This window comes from Pipra filicauda, unplaced genomic scaffold (assembly GCF_003945595.2).
Source record: "Pipra filicauda isolate LSUMZ 115617 unplaced genomic scaffold, ASM394559v2 scaffold66_size7647185_pilon, whole genome shotgun sequence".
NCBI lineage: Eukaryota > Metazoa > Chordata > Aves > Passeriformes > Pipridae > Pipra > Pipra filicauda.
The window spans coordinates 70219-93815 of NW_024104831.1; the positions used below are offsets into that span (position 1 = coordinate 70219).

Below are 23597 nucleotides of genomic sequence, written 5' to 3' on the forward strand. Positions count from 1 at the left end.
ACTAGGGAAGGAGGTAAATGAGAGAGAGCATCCTCTGATACCAGAGTTGTTCTCTTACTAGCCATTCTGGGAAGTCAAGCATCTTTCCCTTAGGTTAGTTTACTGATTAATACGGCAAAACAGGAAACAAGAGGACACAGAAGATCAGTATAAAGACTGACAAGTTCAGTGTGAGAATGATTTCTTCTAAGGATACTTCAAATTCGTTAATCTATAGTTTACAGCTAGTAGTTTTCATTTACTCAAGCTCATTATGGAAAGTGTAACCTAGGAATTGTGTATTTTTTTACTTCCAGTGACATGCTCAGCAGCTTGCACTTTTTTCCCCAATATGTATTTTCTATACAATATATTCCCATACTAGGAAGACATGCAGTTCAGTCAGCTGAGAAGCAATCTTTAAAAACTGCATTAATTTTGTTCATGTAAATTTCTCACGTCATCAATGCTGCATTTCTTAGCCAAATACATTTAAATGTTCTGACTTGATTGTGCTCTTCAAACCAAGCCCTACCCTTGAGTCAGCAGCATCACAGGTCTTCCAGGGAAGCGGGTACTGGGTTTAAGCAGTGTGACAAATACATGTGATCACTCAGCTACAGAGGAAAAGCCAAGCCACTGCCACAAAGAGAAGATGACTGAAGGTCCCTTGCAAGAGTAAGCATTTGTGGTCAGTAGAGGCACTGTGCAGCAAAACGATGCTTTTCCATCTCTGAGACCAGCATTCAAGAGTAGCATAGGAGTCACAAACCCATATCTGCAAAATGCCCTAGTCAGTCCCTGATAGGAGTTTGTCTGTTCCTAGTAGAGCCACCATGGGGTTTTTCGATTTGGTGGGGGTTTTCTGTTTGCTTTTTTGTTTGTCTGTTTTTACATTAAATGGAGGTAGAGCTTTGAAAGAGGCTGACCAGTCAACCACATAAAGGAAAGGCCTTACTGTCATGGAGTTACTCAGGTATCAGCTATTTTGTCTTTAGACAAAGTAGTCTGGAGCAGCTCCTACCATTAGATTTTCAGACACAGAAGATGGAGAGGAGGGGGGACAACTGATCTAGATCATCTTAAGGGGTTTTTTTGCCTTTACTGTGTAAGCAGAAAGTGTTGCATCTTAAGGACAATTCCCAGTAAGCAGAATACAGACCTCAGTCCTTAGAAGCAGGCAAATAAAGGCTGTAGGACACTGAGCTAGGGCTGACATCACTTTAGAAATTTTGCACGAGACCAAGGCAAACATAAGAGTTGAAAAAGATACAGGAGTTTCATGAATCAGGTCTTCTGGGTTGCCTTTCCCAGCTGCATGGAATCAATGATGCCCTTTATTTGTATACTGATTGTTATTATTTACGCTTGTTGAGTTATCTGATATATATGTGAACAAGTTCATGGCCAGCCACAACCACCTCACCTTTTACATATGACTAGGGCCAACACTGATCAACTACAAGTGGTATTTGCAAATCATAAAAGTAGTAAAAATCAATAATGTGATTTTACTTAAGGTTGTTATCCAGTGTAGCTTAAATATAAGTTCAAATATCAGAACAGAGCACCCGTGCTCTATAAGATAAGCAACTGATCATCGCTCTGCTATGTCAGACTACTAGGTGAAGACAGCCCTTCCACCACTTCCACATTAAGTTCAACTCCAGATCTCAATCAGAGGAGAAATTTTAATCTATGCTGCGATGATAGCACAAAGTAGTCTGTATTCACTGACTAGGTCTATTTACACATCTTTGTTTTCAGGTCATTTGTCCATTGACAAAGATAAAATTATTCTAAGGAGAATGTTATTCCTTTGCCTCTCCCAAAAAAATAAAAATACCCACCCAAATAAACCAAATCCTCACAACTCAAATTCCTTTTCCATATTTTAAATATAATTATTAGTTAAAATCTTACTTTTCTAATGCCTTCTGCTGTCCATTGAAAGCCACAACAGTCCTGATTGCTGTCAAAATTTCTTCTGCCACAGCTCCTGCTTTGGCGTAAGCAGACAGCTCTTTAGCAGTAAGGGACGCCAGGAGCTGGAAAGTTGAAAACCAGATGTTATTGCAGCCTACTGAAAGGATGAGATTTTAGGAAAGTGGAGGTCAACTCCTCTGAGTTCCCCCCAAATCCAGCTCAATGTATCATTGTATCCTCATTACAGTCGCATGCTACACAAGCATCAGATGAGTTTCATGACTGATCCGCTTTTCTCCCAAGCTGAGGACAGACAGCCTATGAGCTCCACTAGGATGTGTGCAGGAGCAGAGAGGTGTGCCATAGCTGCTCTGGAGCGTGCCAGCAGACACTGAAGCAAGCAAGTCAATTGCTTTACAGCCTCTAACATTCTTCTTCCTAGCTTATTTGAAATGCTTTAATGAGGAAAATAAAACCCCACAGAATCATATATAAGCCACTTAAGAATATGAGCCACACCCATTAATGTGGCTACAACAGCACAAAATGAGAAAATGTTCTCCTATCTGGAAGGGAACCCTCTCCAGATATTTTGCTGATTTATATCACTACAGTCTACAGCAGCTGTATATATGTCCTAGGATCTACTCTGTACGCAGCATGCAACTTGGTAAATCATTTGCAAGAGACATGGTACATGTAAGTGCAGATTAAAAGAACTTCAAAAGTATGTGTTGGGAGGGAAAAGTGAGAGTCACAGGCATGTGCTTGGGCTTCACCAATGCTCTGCATGAGGAAATCCCTGCGCAAGGAAGATTCTCTGATGCACATTACCCTCCTGTAACATGGCATAGGGACAGAACATGCAGGCAGAAGGAACACGACTTACAAGTATGTGCTTGGGAACGCAGAGAAAGGCTACGAAAAGAACAGAAATCATCAAGTAAATGTGGGGCCAACCTCACAACTTAGAAACCATACTACTTTTCTTCCATTCTCTCCCCCTTTCCTGTGCATAAGAGTTGTAATGTTTTTCTAGTATTTGTTTATTAATCCACACACACTTACAGTTGACCAAATTCCTGCTGATGCAGCAAGAAGAGGGCTGACTGCCAAAATCACCAGTGTGAGCTTCCACCCATAGATGAATCCTATAATAATCCCTGCAACAAATGTGCTAAAAAACTGTAAAAATATACAGATCTTGTCTCCGATGCCTTCGTGGATGGTGTTGATGTCCCTTTAAATAATAATAAAAAAAGATTTGTTAGCTTGGAATGCCTTTCATTGTGACTCCCTCCCCCTCCTTTTCATGCTGTGTGGCCTAATGTCAGAAGCTTTGCCATTTCCTAACTGGCACAGTCAAATTTCTAACCACAGCTACTGGACTGTACCATCAGGCTCTTCTGTAGCCAAAACACAGCAGAAACCTCCTATTTTAAAGGGCTCATTTACTGTATTTTCATTTACTGTACTTTTCGTCATTCTCTGCTGTTTCTATGCCCTGTCACCGGGTCACAAATGACCTAGCTCCCTTATCTGGCATCCAAATGGAACAGTACAAGTAAACAGTCAAGGAGCCTCCTCATCCAACATGACCATCTCCAAATGATTTCTTCTGTTCAGCTCTGATGCATTTCATGTTCTGAGTTTTAGCTACAGACTCAGATGAAGGGTTACCTCCATTCCATCAGAAAATTATTTGGAATAACCTCCATTTTTCATAATTTCCATTTTCTCTTTCCAGAACATAGAAATACTAGAGTTGAGAGTGGTTTCATTTAAGCTTCTCTTACACCTTTCAGGATACAGTTCTGTCCAAAGCTACTTTAAAATCCAGAAAAAAAAATTTAAAAAATTCTGCTCACACATACAGTCCTATAGCATCTTGAGGCTTACAGTACTTATCCCTAAGTCTATTTAAGTTTATGGAAAAGCTCCAAAGACTAACTGCTTGGACAGAGTTCAGCCTGAGATCTGACTGGATGCAAGTACAAGCTCATTTTCATTCAGTAAAATGTCAGAGCTTTCAGTGTTTGTAAACTAGGTGGAGGCAGCAGAGGTGTTTATCTAGCACTGACTGCCACATACTTCATGGACATTAGAAAGCCAGTGTCAGGCATTTTACAGCAGAAACCCTTCCAATGCATGTATCACAGATACTTCACAAATGAAGCTGAAAAGGTATTTTTTTTTTCCTTAACTCTCTGTAGGCTATTCCACAGAGATAAATGGCAGTTTTCTTTTAAATGTCATACTTGGGGGTGTGTGTGTGCGCGTGTAAAAAAAGACCAGAGCCCTCACTCTGTCAGTCTGGTGTTCAGCATTCCTATCTGGGTAGTATCAAACCAAGCCATCTCCTGATGGAGCACCGCAAAAAAGAACTTCTGCCGGATCCTTGCTGTTTGCCTTGTAGCAGCAACCAAAAACGTCCATACTTGGATGGTGCTCAGGATCAACACAGCAAAGCCAATTCCCACGTAATAGTAAGCAAACCTGGAATAAGGGAACAAAAGCCCATGTGACCCCACTGTATCTTGCGAGACAAGTTAGAACACAAAGCAACAACTAGTCTTGATTTATCATACTAAATTAAATACTGAAGCCTGTGATGCATTATTGGGAAATCTTTTTGAGAAGGCAAACATTTGGGTTCTGCTCAAAGAGATAACACAGTAAAAGAAAATTCTCTGATACTCTACTAACAGGAAAACTACAAAGACTCTTACTTTGTCATGTCACCTTCTATATCCACACCTGGAACTGATGGGCAGCTGGAACTGTTTACTGAAGTATCTGTTAAGGGGAAATAAAAAGTAGTAATGTTTGAGAAAGTGCTATATGTAGAAGATAATTCATGGCAATATGGGGTCACCAGTTTGGGAATGTTTGTATTTTGCAAGTGGGGTCTTGCAAAATACAAAATGATTTGGCAAATACACATTTACTTTTAAACAATTAATGTCTGATAACTGATGATACAGAAGTTGGTCATGGTCCTTACTATCTCACTGAAGTTGAAGTTCATTAATAAAGAGCACATCCAATGCTTTGGTTCTGTCCTGGCCTTGTCATTAAAGATTGATTAAAACGACTGGATTATTTCCAGCAGGATGAATGTTTCTCGTTATATATTTGTTAGATATGTACAAGTGCATAGTCTGGGGGAAAAAAAGCATCTTATCCCCTGTAGCAAAACATAAGCAATATGCAGAGAATTCTAATTTTAACTTTTTACCGTTTGATTCCACACCACTTAGCACAAAGCTGTTCGTCATCTCTCCAAAGACAATGATCATAAGTGGCATTCCAGTCCCATTTGCAGCAGCTGCGATCAAACCAACTATCATCAAAAGGACATCCATCCAGTCAGCATAGCAAAACTACATGAGCATTAAAAAAAAGAGAAAAAAAAAGAGCGACATTGCACCTGACAGTTCATGTATTTGCTACAGCACAGCACACCTACAGAACAGCTTTGTTTCTACCAACATGTTCTAAAGTAACAACGTTCTAACTGAAAGTAAACTCAGAATATAAGAATCTTGTAGTAATTGAACACATCTTTAAATCAGTACTGAGTAAGACTGCTAAGCGAATATTGGCAGAACATGGATTCTCCATTTAGAAAAAACTACATATTTGTAAGTGATGATGACCTTTGTACAATACCATTTTGTGTTCCATTAAGTTACACATTTACTAAGATAATGCCTTTACAATGTAAACAAGAGTGAGTTATTGACCAGAATTTTATTCTGGTCATTTCTGGTAGAAAATTATTTTAGCAGAGATAGGTTGTATCTTCAGGCTCATCTACCCTTGAACATTTGTTTGGTTTAAAGAAGAATGTGAATTTAAACTGCCATAGCTATCCTAGGATGTGGTTAATCTGAAATCAGAGCATTTTATTCCTGACTGTCCTAACCCTCTTAACAAGGTGTAAATGGACATGGAATAAACCAGAGAAGAATAAAACTTCTCTGTTCCAGAATAAGCAAGTCCACATATAAGAGCTATTTGGGAATAGCTGCTGTATAGAAAACTGGCACAAAACTATATTACTGGTTCTCAGAGAGCAGATCCCTCAGATGTCAGACACAGGATAAACCATTTGTAACTAGAGGTAAGGCAAGGGCCTGTGCAGTCCTAGAACAGCCTCAGTAGGGGTGAGCTTCATCTTCCAACAGCACTAAGGTTGAACTGCTGTCAGTGCCACCAATCCACCAAGAGGGGAATCTGACATAACAGTGCAAAACTTAAAGAGATTTAGAATCAGTAGGTCTCAGGCTTTTTCTCAGGTTTTTCATTGCCTATTAATTGCACTTCATAAGCAACTCACAATGACAAATAAAGAAAAGAAAAAATAAATCAGGCCATTAAACTGGATACTAACCAATTGAAAAATGCCAACCATTCGTTTTTCTGACTTCTCATTTTCTTTCCTAGAGGAAAAGACAAAAGACTAATTAAGGTAAGGGTTTGATTTTGTTGGTTTTTTTTGTTGGTTTTTTTTTTTGTAAAGCTGTACTAAACTCTTCTTTTCCTTCCCCTGCCCCTATAAAACAAGTTTACCAGCAGCCAACGTCTTGAGTTCAAATAATACCTACTTTTTTCTCTTGAGCTTTAATTTGTCACTTTGTTCAAGATGTTCTCCATGTTGGAAAGAGGGATTGTCATATCCCTTGCTTGCAGATTCTGTTAAATAAAAAGAAGACTTTTTTAACTTAATAATCTAACTATTGCACCAATTTCCCACATCTTTCACTGCTGAGACTTTTGCATTTAAAGAGTTTTCCTCATGTCCTTGAAAGAGCCCGGTGAATTTTTCTTGAAACTTCCTTTCTATTCAGTTCTTCTTTACTCCAGAAAAAAGCTTCCACTTCCATTTCCAAGAGCGAAACAAAAGAAAGAGTTAATTAATTCTTCAAATGCTTACAGAAGTGAATGCAAATGAGAAGAAGCCCTGATGAAATGAGTGGATTTGCTTAGAGTGAAGGTTATAACCGCACAGAAGAGATGGAAGTTAACTGAAGAAACATGTCTTTGCCTGTAATAATCATCATTTTTTCTTTCTATTGCAGTAGTTGCCACATGTTCCACTTTCTTTGTGCTAGAGGCTTCAGAAACCAAGACGAAAGACGAGTCCTACCCTGGGAATCTTATAATTATAAATTCATATAAAATGAGATGTAATAAGTATCTAAAGAAACTGATGAGCAACCACAGTAGGGAACCAGCTGTAAAACGTGGGGAGAAAACGGGCTCCTCACAGCAGCAACTCCCTATTTAATTTACATTTACCTTAACTGCTGATTCACTATGAATAGAATTTTCTACACAGTGTTTTTAATGTCAGTCAATCTATAATGACTGGTTTAGACAACCATTTAAAAACAACAATGTGCTTCCATCTTAGCTTACCTCAGTAGCATTTTCATGACAAGGCTAGGACCCTCCTAAATAGTTTTACTCACATAAATGACTTTTGTTGAACTTGATGGAATGATTCATGCAGAAATGCTTTACAGGTGTGGCTTTAGTTCAGTGGAAACTCATTGTGTTATTTCCTACAAAACCACTATAACATTAAGGAAAGCTTTATAGTGCATCTTTGGATTCAAAGCTGTGGAATATATTCCTCAAACACGCATACAGTGTTCATGCCTACCAGCATCAGAGATGTCCTTTTCTGTGGAATTTACAAAATGGTCCTTCATTGTTCTTCTTTGTTGTATCCTTATGAGGAAGTTGCATTAATCAAAACCTGCATTTAAAAATCAACATTTAGAATTAGTAAATATTTAAAGAGTTCACCTCTGTGGATTTTTCCGTGACTCATTACATCTTGGTCTCAACTTTATTCTATTTAAATACAACAACTAAAAAGAAAATAAAATATGTAACAGCATGACAAAATAACTACTATTAATGAGATATTAGGAACAGTGCACACTTTTACAAGGGGACCTAGCTCAGTAGCCTGCTTTAGTAGTCTTTTTTGCTAAATCCTGAGGTCATACAGAAATTATTGTGGATGATCTATTACAGAATTGAGGATTTCCCTCATTACTTTATGTTTGATTAGAAATAATTGAGCAGTCATAGTATGTTCATTATTACAATGATAAAGACATGAACTCATTATGCCATATGGTACTAGGAGAGATTTAGAGGCAGCAAATGACTGGTGCTGCAAGTCTCTCTAGACTTTTCATCTATCAAATATGCTGGTTAAAAAACACCAAACAACAACAAAACCCTCCGAAACCCCAAATGAAAAGCCACACATGAATTTGATGAAGGCTAAAGTAACAATGATAACAAAATGCCTAATCGACTTCGGATTTTAAAAATAAATAAATAAATAATTACACCCTTTTTGTTCGACAGCTGACTGTGCTTTCTCCCTCACGTTATTTCAGCTTACCTTCACAGCCCACGCTGCGCACACACGGGTGGGCTGGTGGCTGCGGCCACCGACGGCCGCCCCGGTCCCTGCAGGGCGGGTCGGCCGCCGCCCGCCCGGGTGTTATAGCGGCGGGCACCGCCCTCCCTCCTCCGGCTCGGGTTTCAGGTGAAGGTCGGCGCCGCAGCAGGGCTGAGCCCCTAAGAAGATGCCGCCCGGCAGCTCCCGCCCTCCGCAGGTCACTCGGAGAGCGGCCGCCGCCTCCGGCCCCGCACACCGCGCACGGCGAGCAGCTTGACCCCCTTACTGGGGCATCGCTTCCACCCTGAGTCCCACAGAATGGTTAATGTTAGAAGAGACCACTGGAGTTCAGCCCGTCCAACCTCCCTGCTCAAGCAGTCTCCTAGAGCACGTTACTCAGTTTTGATCCATCCAGATGGATTTTGAATATCTCCAGGGAAGGAGACTCCACAACCTCTCTGGGCAACCTGTTCCAGTGCTTGGTTACCCACACAGTAAAGAAGTTCTTCCTCATGTTCAAGTACAATTTCCTGTGCATCAGTTTCTGCCCATTTCTTCATGTCCTGTTGCTTGGCACCACTGAGAAGGGCCTGGCTCCATCCTCTTGCACCCTCTTGTCAGATACTTAGAGACATTGATAAGATCCACTCTTGGTCGTCTCTTCTCCAGGTTAAACATGCTCAACTTCCTTAGCCCTTCCTCATAAGTGAGATGCTCCAATACCCTCATCATCTTCATAGCCTTATGCTGGACCCACTCCAGGAGCTCCACGTCTCTCTTGTACTTAGAAGCACAGAACCAGACACAGTCTCATCACTACTTGAACTGAGAGAATTTTAGTTTAGAAAACTCTGCTGCTAAGCAGAGGTGAGGGATTATTTGAATGTCTCTTGTCCAAGGAAACTTCAGGCTTGCAAAAGCCATCTGCAAGGTCATTCCTCATTTGCAGAATTGCATCACTGCGTCTGGTGAATTTCAACTAAAAATAAAGATATGCCGATGAATTTGAACTGAGAAAAGTTATTAAAAGCAGTGTTTTCATTTTTCTACTTCTTAATGGCATGAAGAGCAAAGCCAGCTAAATTCATTATTGTTTTCAGAGAAGCTCAGCAACATATTTCGCTCATTTAGTTCCCACCTCTTCCCCACAATTTGTGTGGGGTTTTATTTTATCAAAAGTAAGACTGTTTCTTGTTTAGGTTTAGCTCAGAAGGTGATTGGCTTTTTTTTTTCTTTCCTCTGAAGAAATCAGATAACCAAACTAGATTTTCTGCACAATCCTAAAAATAACAGTTCTTCATCTTCCCCACTGGCACATGTTATAGTCTATATAATTTGCTTCCAGTATACAATTTGCTTCCAGTAATGCCTTTAATGTTTATGAAAAATAAACTCCTAGTTGTTTTTCCATCCACTCACATACCATTATCCCAGAGCCGAGTCCCAAATAATTTAACTATTTACTCAGTTGAAGTAACTAGTTCAAGTAACAAGTTCAGGACTCAGCCTAACTTAAGCTTCCCTTTTCTGCCTTCTGCACAGGATTGAGAATATGTTTTATACATTGGTTGTGATGCCCTGGGAGAACCTCAGAAGAAAAGGCATTATTAGGTATCATTGTCTCCCTCCCATCGGGACCCTACATGTTCACTTAGAGTCAAACTCCTACATGTCAGACCTATGACTTTTTTAGTGCTTTCTTATCTCATTAGCATTACCAGGGGTTATATTACTGACTTATATTACATATATATATGTAATTTTTATTGGCCTGGAGAAAATGAGGCTTAAGGGAGCTCTTACTGCTCTTTATAACTACGTGAAAGGAGGTTGTAGCCAGGTGAAGGTCAGTCTCTTCTCCTGAGTAACAAGTGACAGGATGAAAGGAAGTGGCCTCAAGTTGCTGTAGAAGAGGTTTAGTCTGGATGTTATGAAAAATTTCTTCACCACAGGCATTGCCAAGCATCGGAACGGGCTGCCCAGGGAAGTTGTTATGTTACCATCCCTGAAGGCGTTTAAAAGGCATTAAGCTGTGGCACTTAGGGATGTGGTTTAGTGGTGGACTTGAGAGTGCTGGGTTGAACTCAATGATCTTAGATTTTTCACACCTAAATGGTTCTATGATTCTGTGACTCAGTGTTAAGCCTACATTATGCACATACACATCTGTGTTCTCTGTTCCAAAAAAATACTGAAAGGCTTTGACTTCTGTTGCTGAGAAGAATATGAATTTACAGATTTCTAAAAGAGACAGAACAGCTAAAGTAGTTCATTGTCCCAGCCCCAAATTTCAGAACTGTATGCAGTGTTTCTTTCCCCAAAGGCAACAGTTTTATTTCTTGTTCATCTCAAGAAGAGTGAGAATATCTCCTCATAGCATCTTAGTTTTTTGTTAAAAAAAGGCAATAAACTGTTATTTTCAAAATAAACTATCTTTGCATTTAAAATATGTAAGACATAGGGACATCTCACCTAGAAAGCAAATGCCTGTTGTGGGACTGAGAGCACACAGATAGCGAAGTAGAGGAATATGGGTAGCATGAACCAAAAAAGTCACTTAGACCACTTTTCAGAACTGCTAGATACACATCTCAGTTGGCATCACTGGCACTTAGGGAGTGATTTGTACCTTCAAAACACAGACACTTTCAGTTTTCAAAGCTTCATTATCAGTTACTCACACACAGTAACTATGAAGTGTCAATTACAATTAAGATCCATTGCTCTGCACACCACAGGCCTGATAGGAAAGAGCCTCAGGGTTCCCCTGCATAGAAAAGTCTGTCCAAAAAAGGTGTGTGAGATGAGCAGAGCTAAGTGATCATACAGAAAAGAGAATCTTTTGTTGAGAAGAAATGTGTTGTCTTTTCTTTCTCTCCTCTCTCCATTTCTTCCTTTGGAAGTGATGCTGTACTCCATACAAGTTAATGAATATCTTCAAAGGGGAAAAAATCCCACCCAAACTGTAAACGAACAGACTAAAATAGAAAACAAACAAAAGGAGGAGTAAGAAACTGTCTCCTGGAAAAAGATTCCTTATCAAAACTACTGAGGAACGTGGTCTCGTAGTCTAATTACGGCTAACTATTCTGTGCTTCAGTACAAAATAAATTAGCATATTTTGACATTTTTGCAGAAGCAAAAATTCTGGATTAAAACACATGTGCTAAACAGAGAAGACTTCCATCAATAAAAGAAGTTGGAGAAACAACATAAAAAATTGTAGTTTACAATAATGCCCTTGTAATTTTGGGAGGAACACCTTATAATAAAATATCATAATGCAATTTGGAGAGAAAACACTATTTCTTCTTTTGTCAAAAATATTTCTGTATCTTTGGAAAATACTAGCTGCATCTGAAAAGTATTCTATTCCAAACAGCCAGTGTACACCCATGCCTCCATGTGTTTGGTTCCTGTGTCCAAAAGTGGTCACTGACAGGAAGAGCAAAATTAAACACAGTCATGTATCATTAATTAACACCAGCCATAACTGACGGTATTAAAAAGCACATCTGCTTTAAAGACGTATTAACCATAAGCACAACATTATTAAAAAAAATCAAATAAAACACCCTACCATAAAAATCCCGTAATGCAAGCTAGAAATGAGAACTCATTTCCCAAGAAAAGCATTAACCCTGAAAAGAATGCAATACATGGTATGCAAAACCAGTAGACACCCAACTTTACTGGAATGTTTCCTCAGAATAAGAGTCAAATGCAAAGCAGGTGTAGTGTGTATTTCACAGGTGTTATAGCTCCTTACTGGTTTTTGACTTCTGCAACAGACCAGAAGAGCATCAGAAAGACACCTAGCCTGCACCTGGAAGCCACACGTGGGGAGTCAGGGCTAGTATTTGACCTGTTACCTTAATTACAGCTGATCACCTACATGTTTTATGCAGCTGGGTTGCAATTCACAGGGTGGAGCTGCTATAAAGAACCTTTTTCTTTCTGTATTGCACTTTAGTCTTAGTTGCTTTGTGATTTTTGCACATGTGTTCTACCTGTGACTCAACCTGAAATGACTTGGCACAATCACTTTAATATAAGAAAGCCCCATTTTCTTATTTATTTGTCAGAAATCAGCCCAAAAATGGAAAACTGGTATTGTAGGTTTGGGAGGCTAGTCACCATTAGCTGTTACCAAATCCCATATACCTATAACAGTTCAAGGACATACACATTGTACTCAAGGTCAACAATACTGTTATTAATAATCACTGGTAGTAGCTGCAGTCATGGCACAGTACTTGAAGTTAGGAGATTGGGTCATATTTTGGTGGACACAAAAGGAACGGCTCATTAAAGGGGGCAGCTAACTAAAATGTTGCAATTCTCCAAACCAAACCAGTGTTTTAGGTATGCTACTATGACATTCGCAACTGCAGAGCTATTGGGAATTTGGTGCAGTGAATGAAGAAGGTCTGGGTGGAAGTAAGTGCTGGAAAAATTAAAAATAAGGTAAAGAAATATGTCCCAATACTTGAACTTTCTGAGAAAGACTGAGCTATGTTGTCCAGAAGTCCTAATGCTGTTGCAAAACCATTATTTGTGGTTTCCAAGAAGTTAGGGAGCAGGAACACATATGATTCTTTTAACTAAACTGTGACATCAAAGATAGCTATTTAATTATAACAATTTCTAACCAGAACAACATGTAAAACTATTTTAGCCTCAATAAATTCTTGAAAGTTCTCTGTAGTACACATTTGCTCAAAGTACAAAACCAAAGAAATGCATCTTATTTTGTCCTATGAAGTTTGTGGGTCTGTTTTAGGAGACACTTAAGTGATAAGTGTGAAGAATTTGGCAGAATTACTATAATCCTTCTTGCCTTTAAAAAAAAGATCAAGTCAATGAGGCTCATTTTTTTATGAAAGAGAGCTAATACCATTTTTTTTTTTTTTTCACTTCTAAGTAATAGAGTGGTAGAAGTAGTAAGATCACAGTAAGCACAGAAGGCAGTCATTCTGCTGAACACTTTGTGTACCCTAAGAAGGAAAATTGATAAAGCCCTATAGGGATAATTTAGAGGACTGGATGCCATTATACACCTGTTTCAGAGAGACATTGAGAAAGAAGGGAAAAGGGTGGAGGAACTACCTTATGTAAGCAAGTTCTTAACTCTGAGGCCTTTCCTCTGTATCAGGAGAAAGACAGCCAAGCAGTTTTGGTCCATCAGACCAGGAGTATTAGGTGGACAACACGGACAAGAGGTAAAAAATGCCTCTTAAATTCTTGGAGAGTGCCAGAAACAGAATTTTCTTTCAAGAGGTGAGAGAAGTAACTCAAGATGGGCTTTTCTACATTTCAGCCTAAGAAGTACAGAGAGATCAAGGAAGAAGATCTACATGAAAATGTCAGTGACATTATGAAGTTCATGATTCTTTAGAAAAAAGAGAGGATTGATAACTGAATGGAGAAAAGTATAGGATTGTTGTTAGTCATGGAAAGGCAGTCTAAGGGCAAAGGGGATAAAAAGTGCTGACAATTAATACAAATTTGTTGTGGACTTGAAACACAAATAAGACATCATTCTTTCATGCAGAAGCACAAGATCGCTGTGTGGGAATAATCTTTCAATAAGTAAAAGTTGAGAAAGACTTTGTAGGCAGTTTTTCTTCAGAATAGCATCTAGGAACTATACTGAAAGGAAAATTGAACAGAAACCAACAGTGTCAAATTGCAGTGAAAAAAAGAATATTTCACAAAAGCACAGAAGAGTCATATGTAGAACACATGGAGTGGTGTTTTCTCTTTGTAGCACTGTTAAGTCCTCAGCTGAAGTGCTGTGTCTAATTTTGGTTGTTTCAAGAAAGATGTGGGTGATAGGAATTAGAGAAGAAAGCAAAATTGAAGGCCTATAAAAGACATGACCTCTGAGGAAAGACAGATGGAATTGGGTTTGGTGTAGTGGAAAATGTTCAAATCATTTAAGAAAAGTCTGAGAGACTGCTGCAAAACCAATATAATCCAGTGTCTTCCTTATCTCTTCTGGTACTGAATTACATTAAGAAAGACAACCCCCCCAGATATTAGGAAAATGGTATTAACTCTACGGATATTTAAACACTACACCAAATTACTGATGAAACTGTTGGCATCTAAATTGTTGAATTTTTTTCCTTTTTTTTCTTTTCAAGTCAAGCAATTGCCTACAAGGTAAAATTTAGTGTAGATGATTTTACCTTGAAGATTGGGGAAAGATGAAATTGTCATCTGAGATCTTCATCAACTCTATTTTCTCTGTTGTGGTGAAAAAGATAATGAAGTGCAAAATGGAATAAAAGTGGTATGTCTTGTATTGTGATTAAAGACATGAGGTTAAGTATGAGCTGAGTCTGTGGAAAAACTGGCAACAGTTTTGGTGAAGGTTTCTTCTGGTGAAAGATGGGAAAATAGACAAATGACAGAATGACTATACAAACTACTCTGTATCCTGGGATGAGTCATTGACATGGAATATATATTAATTTCCAGGCTTCTTTTTGGAGTTCACTTTCAGATGAAAATGGGATTTGGTTTTGATAATAATTTTTATAGAACAGTTTTGATTCTTTCCACCTTCTTCTGTCCTGGAACATTTTCCTCGTACCTTCATTTCTGCACTGTCGTTAAATATCCAGGAGCATGTGATACTTATCCTGAACTTTAGTCTATAGAAATATTTCTCTGTCTTTTTGCTTTTCATAATACTTCACTATGATACAGCTCTGCACTCATACACAGCACTATGGATGGTTAAAAGACAAGAAGTAAACAGTATGTTTTAGGGTTTTGGGTGTAACTCCTTGAGATGCCAAGGAAACTCAGATGAAGTGTAGTCCATAGAAATGTGGCCATCCAGAGGGGCTATCTCTGAGCAAAAGGGATAAAAGCTCTTGAAACCATGAAGGCCATGGACCTCTTCTGGAGTTAGATATTTTTAGCAGTGTAGACATAGCTACTGATATGGTTTGTTCACTGGTAGGATTTCATATTGTTTTACAAACATAACGCTGGAATGAACAAAGACAGTCCTATCTCACATCAAAAAATTAGGTGATGGTGAATTACCAACAGTTCACATACAAAAATGTGAAGAAAATATCAGATGTTTTGATTACAAGGGTAGCACTAGCCAAGCTCCTTTCTTTGATCTGAATACATTTTGAATGTGATGCACAGTGCTGGACAGGGTGTGAGCAGCACAGAGAATTTAATTTCACTTATTTTTTAATCTCAGACTTTCAGAAGGAATTATCAAATGACAACTATTTTATTGAGGAAATTGATGTGCTGGAGCGGTCCAGAGAAGAGCAAAAAGCTGGTGAAGGGACTTGAACACAAGTCCTGTGAGGAGAGGCTGAGGGAACTGGGGTTGTTCAGCCTGGAGAAGAGGATGCTCAGGGGAGACCTCATAATTCCCTACAACTACCTGAAAGGAGGTTGTATCCAGATGGGGGTTGGTCTCTTCTCCCAGGCAGCTATCAGTAAGACAAGAGGGCACAGTCTTAAGCTCTGCCAGGGGAGGTTTAGGTTGGATATCAGGAAGAAATTCTTTACAGAAAGGGTAATGAGGCATTGGAATGGGCTGCCCAGGGAAGTGGTGGATTCTCCGTCCCTGGAGGTTTTTAAGATGAGACTGGATGTGGCCCTTAGTGCCATGGTCTAGTAACCGTGGCGGTGTTGGATCAAGGGTTGGACTTGATGATCTTGGAGGTCCCTTCCAACCCAGCTGATACTATGATTCTATGATTCTGTGATTCTATGATTCTATGATTTTAAATATTTGCATACCTCAACACAGTGCCAAATCTTGAAGGGAAGGACCTCTTTCTTTTTCTGCTCTAGCCTCCCCCCCTCCAATACTATAACATTTTGTACATATATATAATGTAAATAACATGACTGATTCAAATAGGTGTTATTCATACAGGTTGTATGAATACTGAACAGTGTTCTGATCAATTGTTCTCATCAATACTCTGATCAATGTTCTGATCAATGCTCTCAAGGGTCAGGGAATGCAATCATTTTCATCTAAAGGAACCAGCATAAACATCTCTGCTCTCTGAGCATGCACTTCATGACTCTAATGAGTACACTGTTGAGTGTTTCTCTTGCCAGGGCAAGGCATGGTTAAAATGGAGATTTGGTTTGTTTTTTTCTTCCCAAAGGTATGTGCAAACAGTGACCTTTCACTGATCCTATTTAATCTAGAAAAAGGAAAGTTGAAAAGCAGAGGCGGAAGAAAAGTGTTTGAATATATATATATAAGGCATTTAACCCTAACTGAAATAAAACACTTAAGACAAATAAAAATGGGCTTTCTATTTAAATAAAATATATGGACACTTCCTCCCTGATGGAGAGGATATCAGGACTGGGCTGGTGCTGATGCCATGCAGTTTGGAGCAGTTTCTCCTAAATCACCTGCTCCCCCATCCAGCTCCACACCATGGTTGTCCTCTCTTCTGAGAGATGCAGCACTTGCCTGTGCAGCTGGTATCACCTCTTCCCTCACTCGAAACCCATATTTTTACTTTGTTTAGAAGTTCCAAAACTTTTTCCATGCCTTGAGTGTTGAAAATCCTAGCTGTCTCCTACCATTACATTTCATAGTCACCTCCAAGTTATATGGTCCCTGAGTGCACAAATGGTAAAAGGTACCCTAGAGTTAATGAGAAATTGTCTTGGAACAGAGGACATGGGGAAAATTTTTGAAGGCAGCTGCCTTGTACTGCTTATGTGCAAACAACTGATCACCAGAATAAATTACCCTGATTATAAACCTGGCTCAAATCTCTTGGGTTGGAGAAGATGTTGCTTCAGCTCATGAAGTTGCATTATGTGGTCACGATATTGTTTTGCCTTGGAGTAGTTTGGTTTTTTCCATGACAGACCATTCACATGTACTTGGCTGTATTCTCTATTGAGGAAAATATTTTGGCACTTCAGTCAAAAGCAGTAGGATTTCTGCCAACTGGTGACTCCTGCATTTCAGACTGCAGTGTCTGGTGGCTAGTTCTGATGCTGGCTACCATGGCACTGAGTTCTGGTTCAGAGGGAACAAGATTGTCTGAAAGGGCTGGGCAGAGGAACACAGTACTACACCCATCTGTCACATAGATAACTTGTGATGAGAGGGAGGGTGAGAACTCCATGTCCCAAAGCTGATTTAGTCAAACTCCAGTACTTAAGAGGAAGATACTGGCATCTTCTAAATTTCCTTCCCTTTTGAGAAGGTAGGCTCTCAGTTATCAGTACAATCTCCTTTTTCTACTTTTTTCTCCTTCCACTTTGAGAAGTGATAGTATTCACTGACCTTAGTTATCTGCATACTCTGCAGACTGGGAGCTAAAACTACATCCTTTCCCTGTAAGTCCCTGATCCAGTCCTTCAACCGAGAGGTGAGCAGAGTTTAGGAGCAAGTTGTCCAGTGTAATGTTTAAGAATTTAAGAATGTACACTCCCAAAGGTGAAGGAAGGCCTTCATGTGGACAGGGGAGTGCTTAGTTAACTAAGGGGGCTAGTGAAATACAGATCCTGGGGTTTGTCATGTTGGTGTAAACTCTACAACAGGACTCTCTGTACTGTTTTCATGCAGTGCTGAACTTTTAGCTCTGTGTTTGCAATATTAAATTAGTTATGTAAGTGTACATTTCTGTATGCATCACTGCACAGTCATTCCTTTCACCAAACTTTCCTTCTGTTGTATTACTTTCTAAACGTATTACAGGGACATGAACTTCTGGCTGGATCTAAATAAACGTGGCTAACAAAAATATCTGATGAAGGATATTTCCTTTTAAAGAGGATTTGGTGCTTCCAAGGTATGCACAAGAACATGTGTGGATAGCTCTTAAAGATTCAGGAAATTATTAGGCTTTTCAAGGTAGCAACAGCCTGCCAAAAAAGATTAGACCACCAGAGACTAGGTTTTGAAATATATTCCTTAATGTGCCTGTGATTAGAAGAGAAGGAGTAGGAACATTGAAAAATAATTGTAACTGCTGCCATGTATTTGTAATTCTTCTTTATTCTTTTCAAAAGGATGTCAAATTATCTCTACAATACTACCAAAAGCTATTTGAAGCTCCTGAATGGTCTCATAATTGCCTAGTGAATGACTTAGTACAGGAATAAATTCAGGTAGTGCATCAGTTAATTAACTGGCTCATAAAATAACTTACATGCAGAGAAGCCATACTTCATTTTAAGAGATCTGTAGCTGCATTGTAGAATAGTATAATAGACATTCTAAAAAGTAACTATTTGAGATCAGTTTCACCAAAAGTAAACTCAAAGAAAAAGAAGAAATTCAGTTTTAAAATAGTTGCTACTCAAATATTGCTTTGATTTATTAATCAATACAATTTTTTTTAGGTCAGTGAAAAAGGATAAAAAGACTTTTTCCTCCTGTTCCTCCTCATAGCAGTCTATGTCATTCACTAAGTCCCAGTTGTACCAATCTGATGATCTGATACTTATGGAAATAATTAGAAGATCCCAGCTGCACTACCCATTACTAAATATCCTTAAAGTCAATATGCACTGTGTTTCCCTTTTTGATGTCATTCAGAAAAGCTTTTAATGAATTGCAAGTAAATTCTTACCATATGTCCAAGAGAGCAATCAGGAGGAACTTTCAGATAGTATCACTGTGAATGCATTGGATTATTTTTCTCTGTTTACATTGTATGCTATCAATACCAATAAAAAGACAATCTGAACATTTATCATTCACTTTTACACCTCCAAGCTATTTGTATTGTGATACCATGAAATACAACATTCTGTAATGTTGCCCTACCTATAAACCTGATAAAAATGAATCTAAGCTCAGTTATTTTTTCCTGAGAACTCAGAGATTTATGTATGTTTTAATCAAGAAAGCTATTATTGTCCCTTTTCCAGCTCCAAACCCCGGCATGAACATATCCAGCCTTAACCAGACTCCAGCAGGGAACAATCCCTCCCTCGCCAAAAGCACGTGAAAGTTCACCATGCAACAAAACAAAGACAAATTTACTGAAGGGCTAAAAACAATCAAGAGTGAGGGCAAAAAGCTCTTCTCCACCAGCAGCTCAGCATACAGTGGGATGCACAACATTTAAATTGCTGCTTTGCTGGATGTAGGTCATGGGTGTAGCTCTGAGTCTCCCAGAGGAAAAAGGTGCTCCAGTGCCAGGAGACAAGCCCTGCTGTCACAGGAGAGAGGAGATGCAATCATGCTGGTGGGACATCCAGTTATCTGGATGTTATCTGATCCAGTTATCTGTCAAAGCACTTTGAGTCCTGCTTTTGGTCCAGTTAATGCTGTCTAGTTAGGTAAACAGCATGGAACAGTTTTACAGGCAAGATTAGACACCCGATGATTAGCAAATTCTCCTTGCTAATGAGGAATGATTGAAATCATCTTGGGAAAAATACAGGTCTGCATTTGGCTCTTCTACAACCTACACTGGAAACGGGATCCAGCGGATAGACTCAGACACCTACATTTATGTGACAATATGTTGATGTCTGCTTATGAACTGCATGTCCAAATTCCCATTATAGCCAACAGGGGTCTAGTCAATAATGTAGACAACTATATTACAGTGAGCTGACCAGTTTTCTATCTCATTCTATAGACTAGATCTTCATTGACAGTTATGAGACTTGGACATCTTAAGAGTAGACACCTAAAATGATGTATCTGAATGTGAGAACTGTGTCCCACTTTGAATACAAGCATATATCACAGCATTTCCGTTAGTGTCATTCCATCTTTCCCTAGAGGACAGCCTGTAAAGAAAATGGTTAAGGATGGTCAAAACTTTCAGTTCGCATGCTCTTTGTTTAAATAAACCAAATCTATAATCCATTTGGCTCTAACATCCTCTTGAAATGTTGCACTGGAGGAATCACAGTAGTCTTAGCTGACATTCCCATGGAGACTAAAAAATTAGGTTGAGCTTCAGATAAGTGTTCCTCTTGCTGTCTGAGACTCAGTACATAAGGCTCACTCTTTCAAAAATAGAACATCTGACTTGGTTAAACTTGGCGTTATAAAAAGCTGTGCTTGTGTGTGTTTCCTTCTGATGATTTTTATTTCAGGTGCCAACAAGTGTTTTGACAATAATATTAGTTCAAGGTAACCAACAACATTGAAAAAAAAAAACTTGGGACTTTGGTAAGTATTTTGGACTTGCACTTAGTGATTTGAGTATTTACATGCAGAAAAGTCATGCGATTTGTTGTGTCAATGGTCAGAGATATGAAAAGAGAGTAGCTAAAATACGCAATTAAAAAAAAATTAAATTCTCCTGCTTTGATGGTCTGTTTTATAAAAAGCCAGGAATATTACTGTGTTGAATAAAATTTGCTGCCACTGAAGTCTTCAATAAAATGTCCTCATATATACCATATACCAATATACCATAATATTAACCGCTGTAACTGCCAAAAAAGAGTTACTAATTGAGTAGAGAGCAAAGGAGAGAGGTATATCATGTTTTTCTTTACTTTATTTCTAAGTATCACAGTGACAGTGTAAAGCATGATGTAACTTTATAATTCTGCACGGGTGAATGGTAGGAAGGAGAAACCATGAAGGATTTCTAAAATGCTGCTGATTACAGCCTCAGTATTTCTGTGGCATTGAATAGAGTTCAGGTTATTTCCTGATGGTTGTCACCTTGTGAAGAAGGAATCTCTTCCTTTGGACTTCAGCAGGAAAAACACCTGGCACTAAATGCAGCATGCAAGGAAATTTTCAAAATGTATTTAAAATTATTTGGTGGGCAAATTAATTTTTATATAGCTACAAAAAGGCAGTGGCTTTACATATATGTTTTTTAAAAAAATAATATTTTCCAAATGGCTAGATTATTTTTATACTCTTCAAAATACTATTCCCCAAAAGCTTTCTCAAAAATATTGCATAATAAAGGTTCGAAGTACCTTCTTGAAGATAGTATTTTAAACTTTGGGTACAGAGGAGACATGAACATGGAAATTAAGGAGTGTTATTGTATTAGCAGCGTTTGCTTTTATGTGCATATGCTGAATTAAACTAAATAGAAGTCCTTTCACCAGAATCCAGAGGGTTCACAGGAGAGGCAAATCAGACACCGATGTGGTTGATTCAACATTGATTCAAGAAAGCTAATTGGGGAACTAAACTGAAATCCACACAAAACTTTCGTTATGTTATATCCCTCATTCCTGTAAGTATATCACTGCCCTGGGCTTATAACTGTGGGAACTTTGCTCTCAATCTTTTAGAAAATTATTGTTAGACATGAGGTGGTCTAGAAAGTTGTGATTTGTTTGATATTTTAATTCTTCTACCTCTAACTTGTGTGATCTTGGACAGAAAATTTTCTCCTCCCATTTATTAAAAAAGAAATAGGATTTTACTGAAGTTATTAAATATTTGTCTATTTATGCAATGGAATTTATGAAATAAACCTTTCCTGATCCACAGAAGTGCTGTGAGAATACAAAGAAAGGGTGAAATGCCCAGGTTCTACAGACAGAAAAGTCAGATATGTACCTGCTAATAGACATCAGGCAGCAAAGGAAAAAAAAATCCAATAAAATTTTATTTTCTTCAGAGAGGATGAACTGTGTGAGTTAAAGCTCAGAAATAGAAATTTTTAATTGGGAATAGCAGTTGCCCACAAGAGAGGATCTAGCATTTCTTTTGTATTAGCAAACATGTTAAAGTCAAGGTTAACTTTCCCATTTTGCAGGAGAACTTATTACTGTGAGTCATACTTGTTCAGATTTTGCTGAATGTTATGATGCATGAAAGAAACTGCTGACCTTTCTTAAGGAAGCACAGAACTGTACCTGGCTGGTCAAGAAACCTTGGCAAATCTGGAAGGCTACAGCAGAACACACCTTTTCTTTAAAGCTCAGACATTCTGTAAAGCATCATGTATGCTGTAGACTGTGGAGGGGCTACTACTGCGTTTTAGGAAAAAGTCACCTTCCATCCTTCATTTGGTCTCCCACATGTTGAATAATTTACTTAAAAGGGAGGAAAATATCCCAGCAGCTGTTTCTTAGCTTGGTAACAACCCAAGCTTTGAGGATACACCGCTGGGAACACTGTGAGAAAAAGCTGAAGAAGTTGGTGAATTATCAGTATGCAGGGTCATGCACACGTATGAGTACACTCAGCCTGACTGCAGCAGCCAGCATTTGCAGGCTGGGTTCTAGCTGAAACACGTGATAAAAATGTGAAGGGCAATCTAATTAAAAACTTGATTTGCTGCACTAAGGCCATTCCTGTTTATCTCCCACTATAAAAGACGTGCCCTTGGTTTTGTGCTGTACAGTAATAAACAACCCTATAGAAAGGTACTGTGGCAAACAGGGTACCTCCTCCTCTAATTCCCAGGGCTGTTTTTTCTCCCCTCTGTCCTTGACCTCAAATAACTCCTCCTTTCTTCCACCACTGACCTCACCAGCCCTCTTAGGCACTACTGGCAAGGCTCAGCTGTCCCTGCCACGTGCCTCTCAAAGGTCACCAAGGACAGGTGCCCTGCTGCTGCGCTGTGTGCCACCAGTGAGTAAAGGCAGTCAAGAGTCCCAGTCTTGGCTCTATAAGAACTTGAAGAACAAACCAAAAAATCCCTGGGCATCAAAGGAAAATCCAGATGTTTCTGTCCCATCTCTGATCATGCTTAGTGACCCCTGTGACCCCCTCAGAGTGTGAACAATTTTATTCTTGGAGCTGCTATTACTTAACATCCCTAAATTAGTAATATTTTGAGTTTGGTAATGACTCTCATCTGAGACTAAAGAGGTTTTGCAAGCTTTATAATATTGACTGGATTTAAACTACTGAAGTAAAAAAACCTTCTGTCTCCCTTATTTTTTATCGAACAAATGGGAAGCAGTGTCCAAGTAGACGATCAGTTAAGTTAGTCATAGTAAAGTAAACCTAGCCAAGACATGTGGAGGGCTAGCACTGAGCTCCTGCTACAAAAACAGGCATTAATATCCAGAAGACTGTGGTAAAAAACATAATTTGAAACAGACAAGTGAAATGCTGGGATATGGTGTCCTTCTCATCACAAGGCCCTTCAGGGTATTATAGATGAGATATAACTGGTGACCGGTTTGACCAATTTTCAGTCTGAACTTTGCTACTAAATCTGATCTCCATTTAATGTGATGGTTATCAGAATCAAATTACACTTAAAATTCCTAGTAAAAAGTTACTAGCAGTAGACCACAAGTTTATGCAGTGGGAGGCAGATAACTAGTTATAACC

At 38.8% G+C, this 23597-nt stretch overlaps 1 protein-coding gene across 1 annotated transcript in view; it reads right to left on the reverse strand.

The window, feature by feature from the left end:
• Positions 1–8390, reverse strand: part of ABCB5 (ATP binding cassette subfamily B member 5) — a 35057-nt gene extending 26667 nt beyond the window's left edge. Inside the window, exons 1-9 of the mRNA XM_027738947.2 lie at positions 8336–8390; positions 7577–7672; positions 6516–6603; positions 6302–6350; positions 5144–5288; positions 4635–4701; positions 4210–4401; positions 2974–3145; positions 1903–2027 (exon numbers count right to left, since the gene is read on the reverse strand). Coding sequence (XP_027594748.1) covers positions 1903–2027; positions 2974–3145; positions 4210–4401; positions 4635–4701; positions 5144–5288; positions 6302–6350; positions 6516–6603; positions 7577–7625 — 887 coding nt within the window. The 5' untranslated portion in view covers positions 7626–7672; positions 8336–8390. The remainder of the gene's footprint in view (positions 1–1902; positions 2028–2973; positions 3146–4209; positions 4402–4634; positions 4702–5143; positions 5289–6301; positions 6351–6515; positions 6604–7576; positions 7673–8335) is intronic.
• Between the last annotated feature and the right edge of the window lie 15207 nt (positions 8391–23597).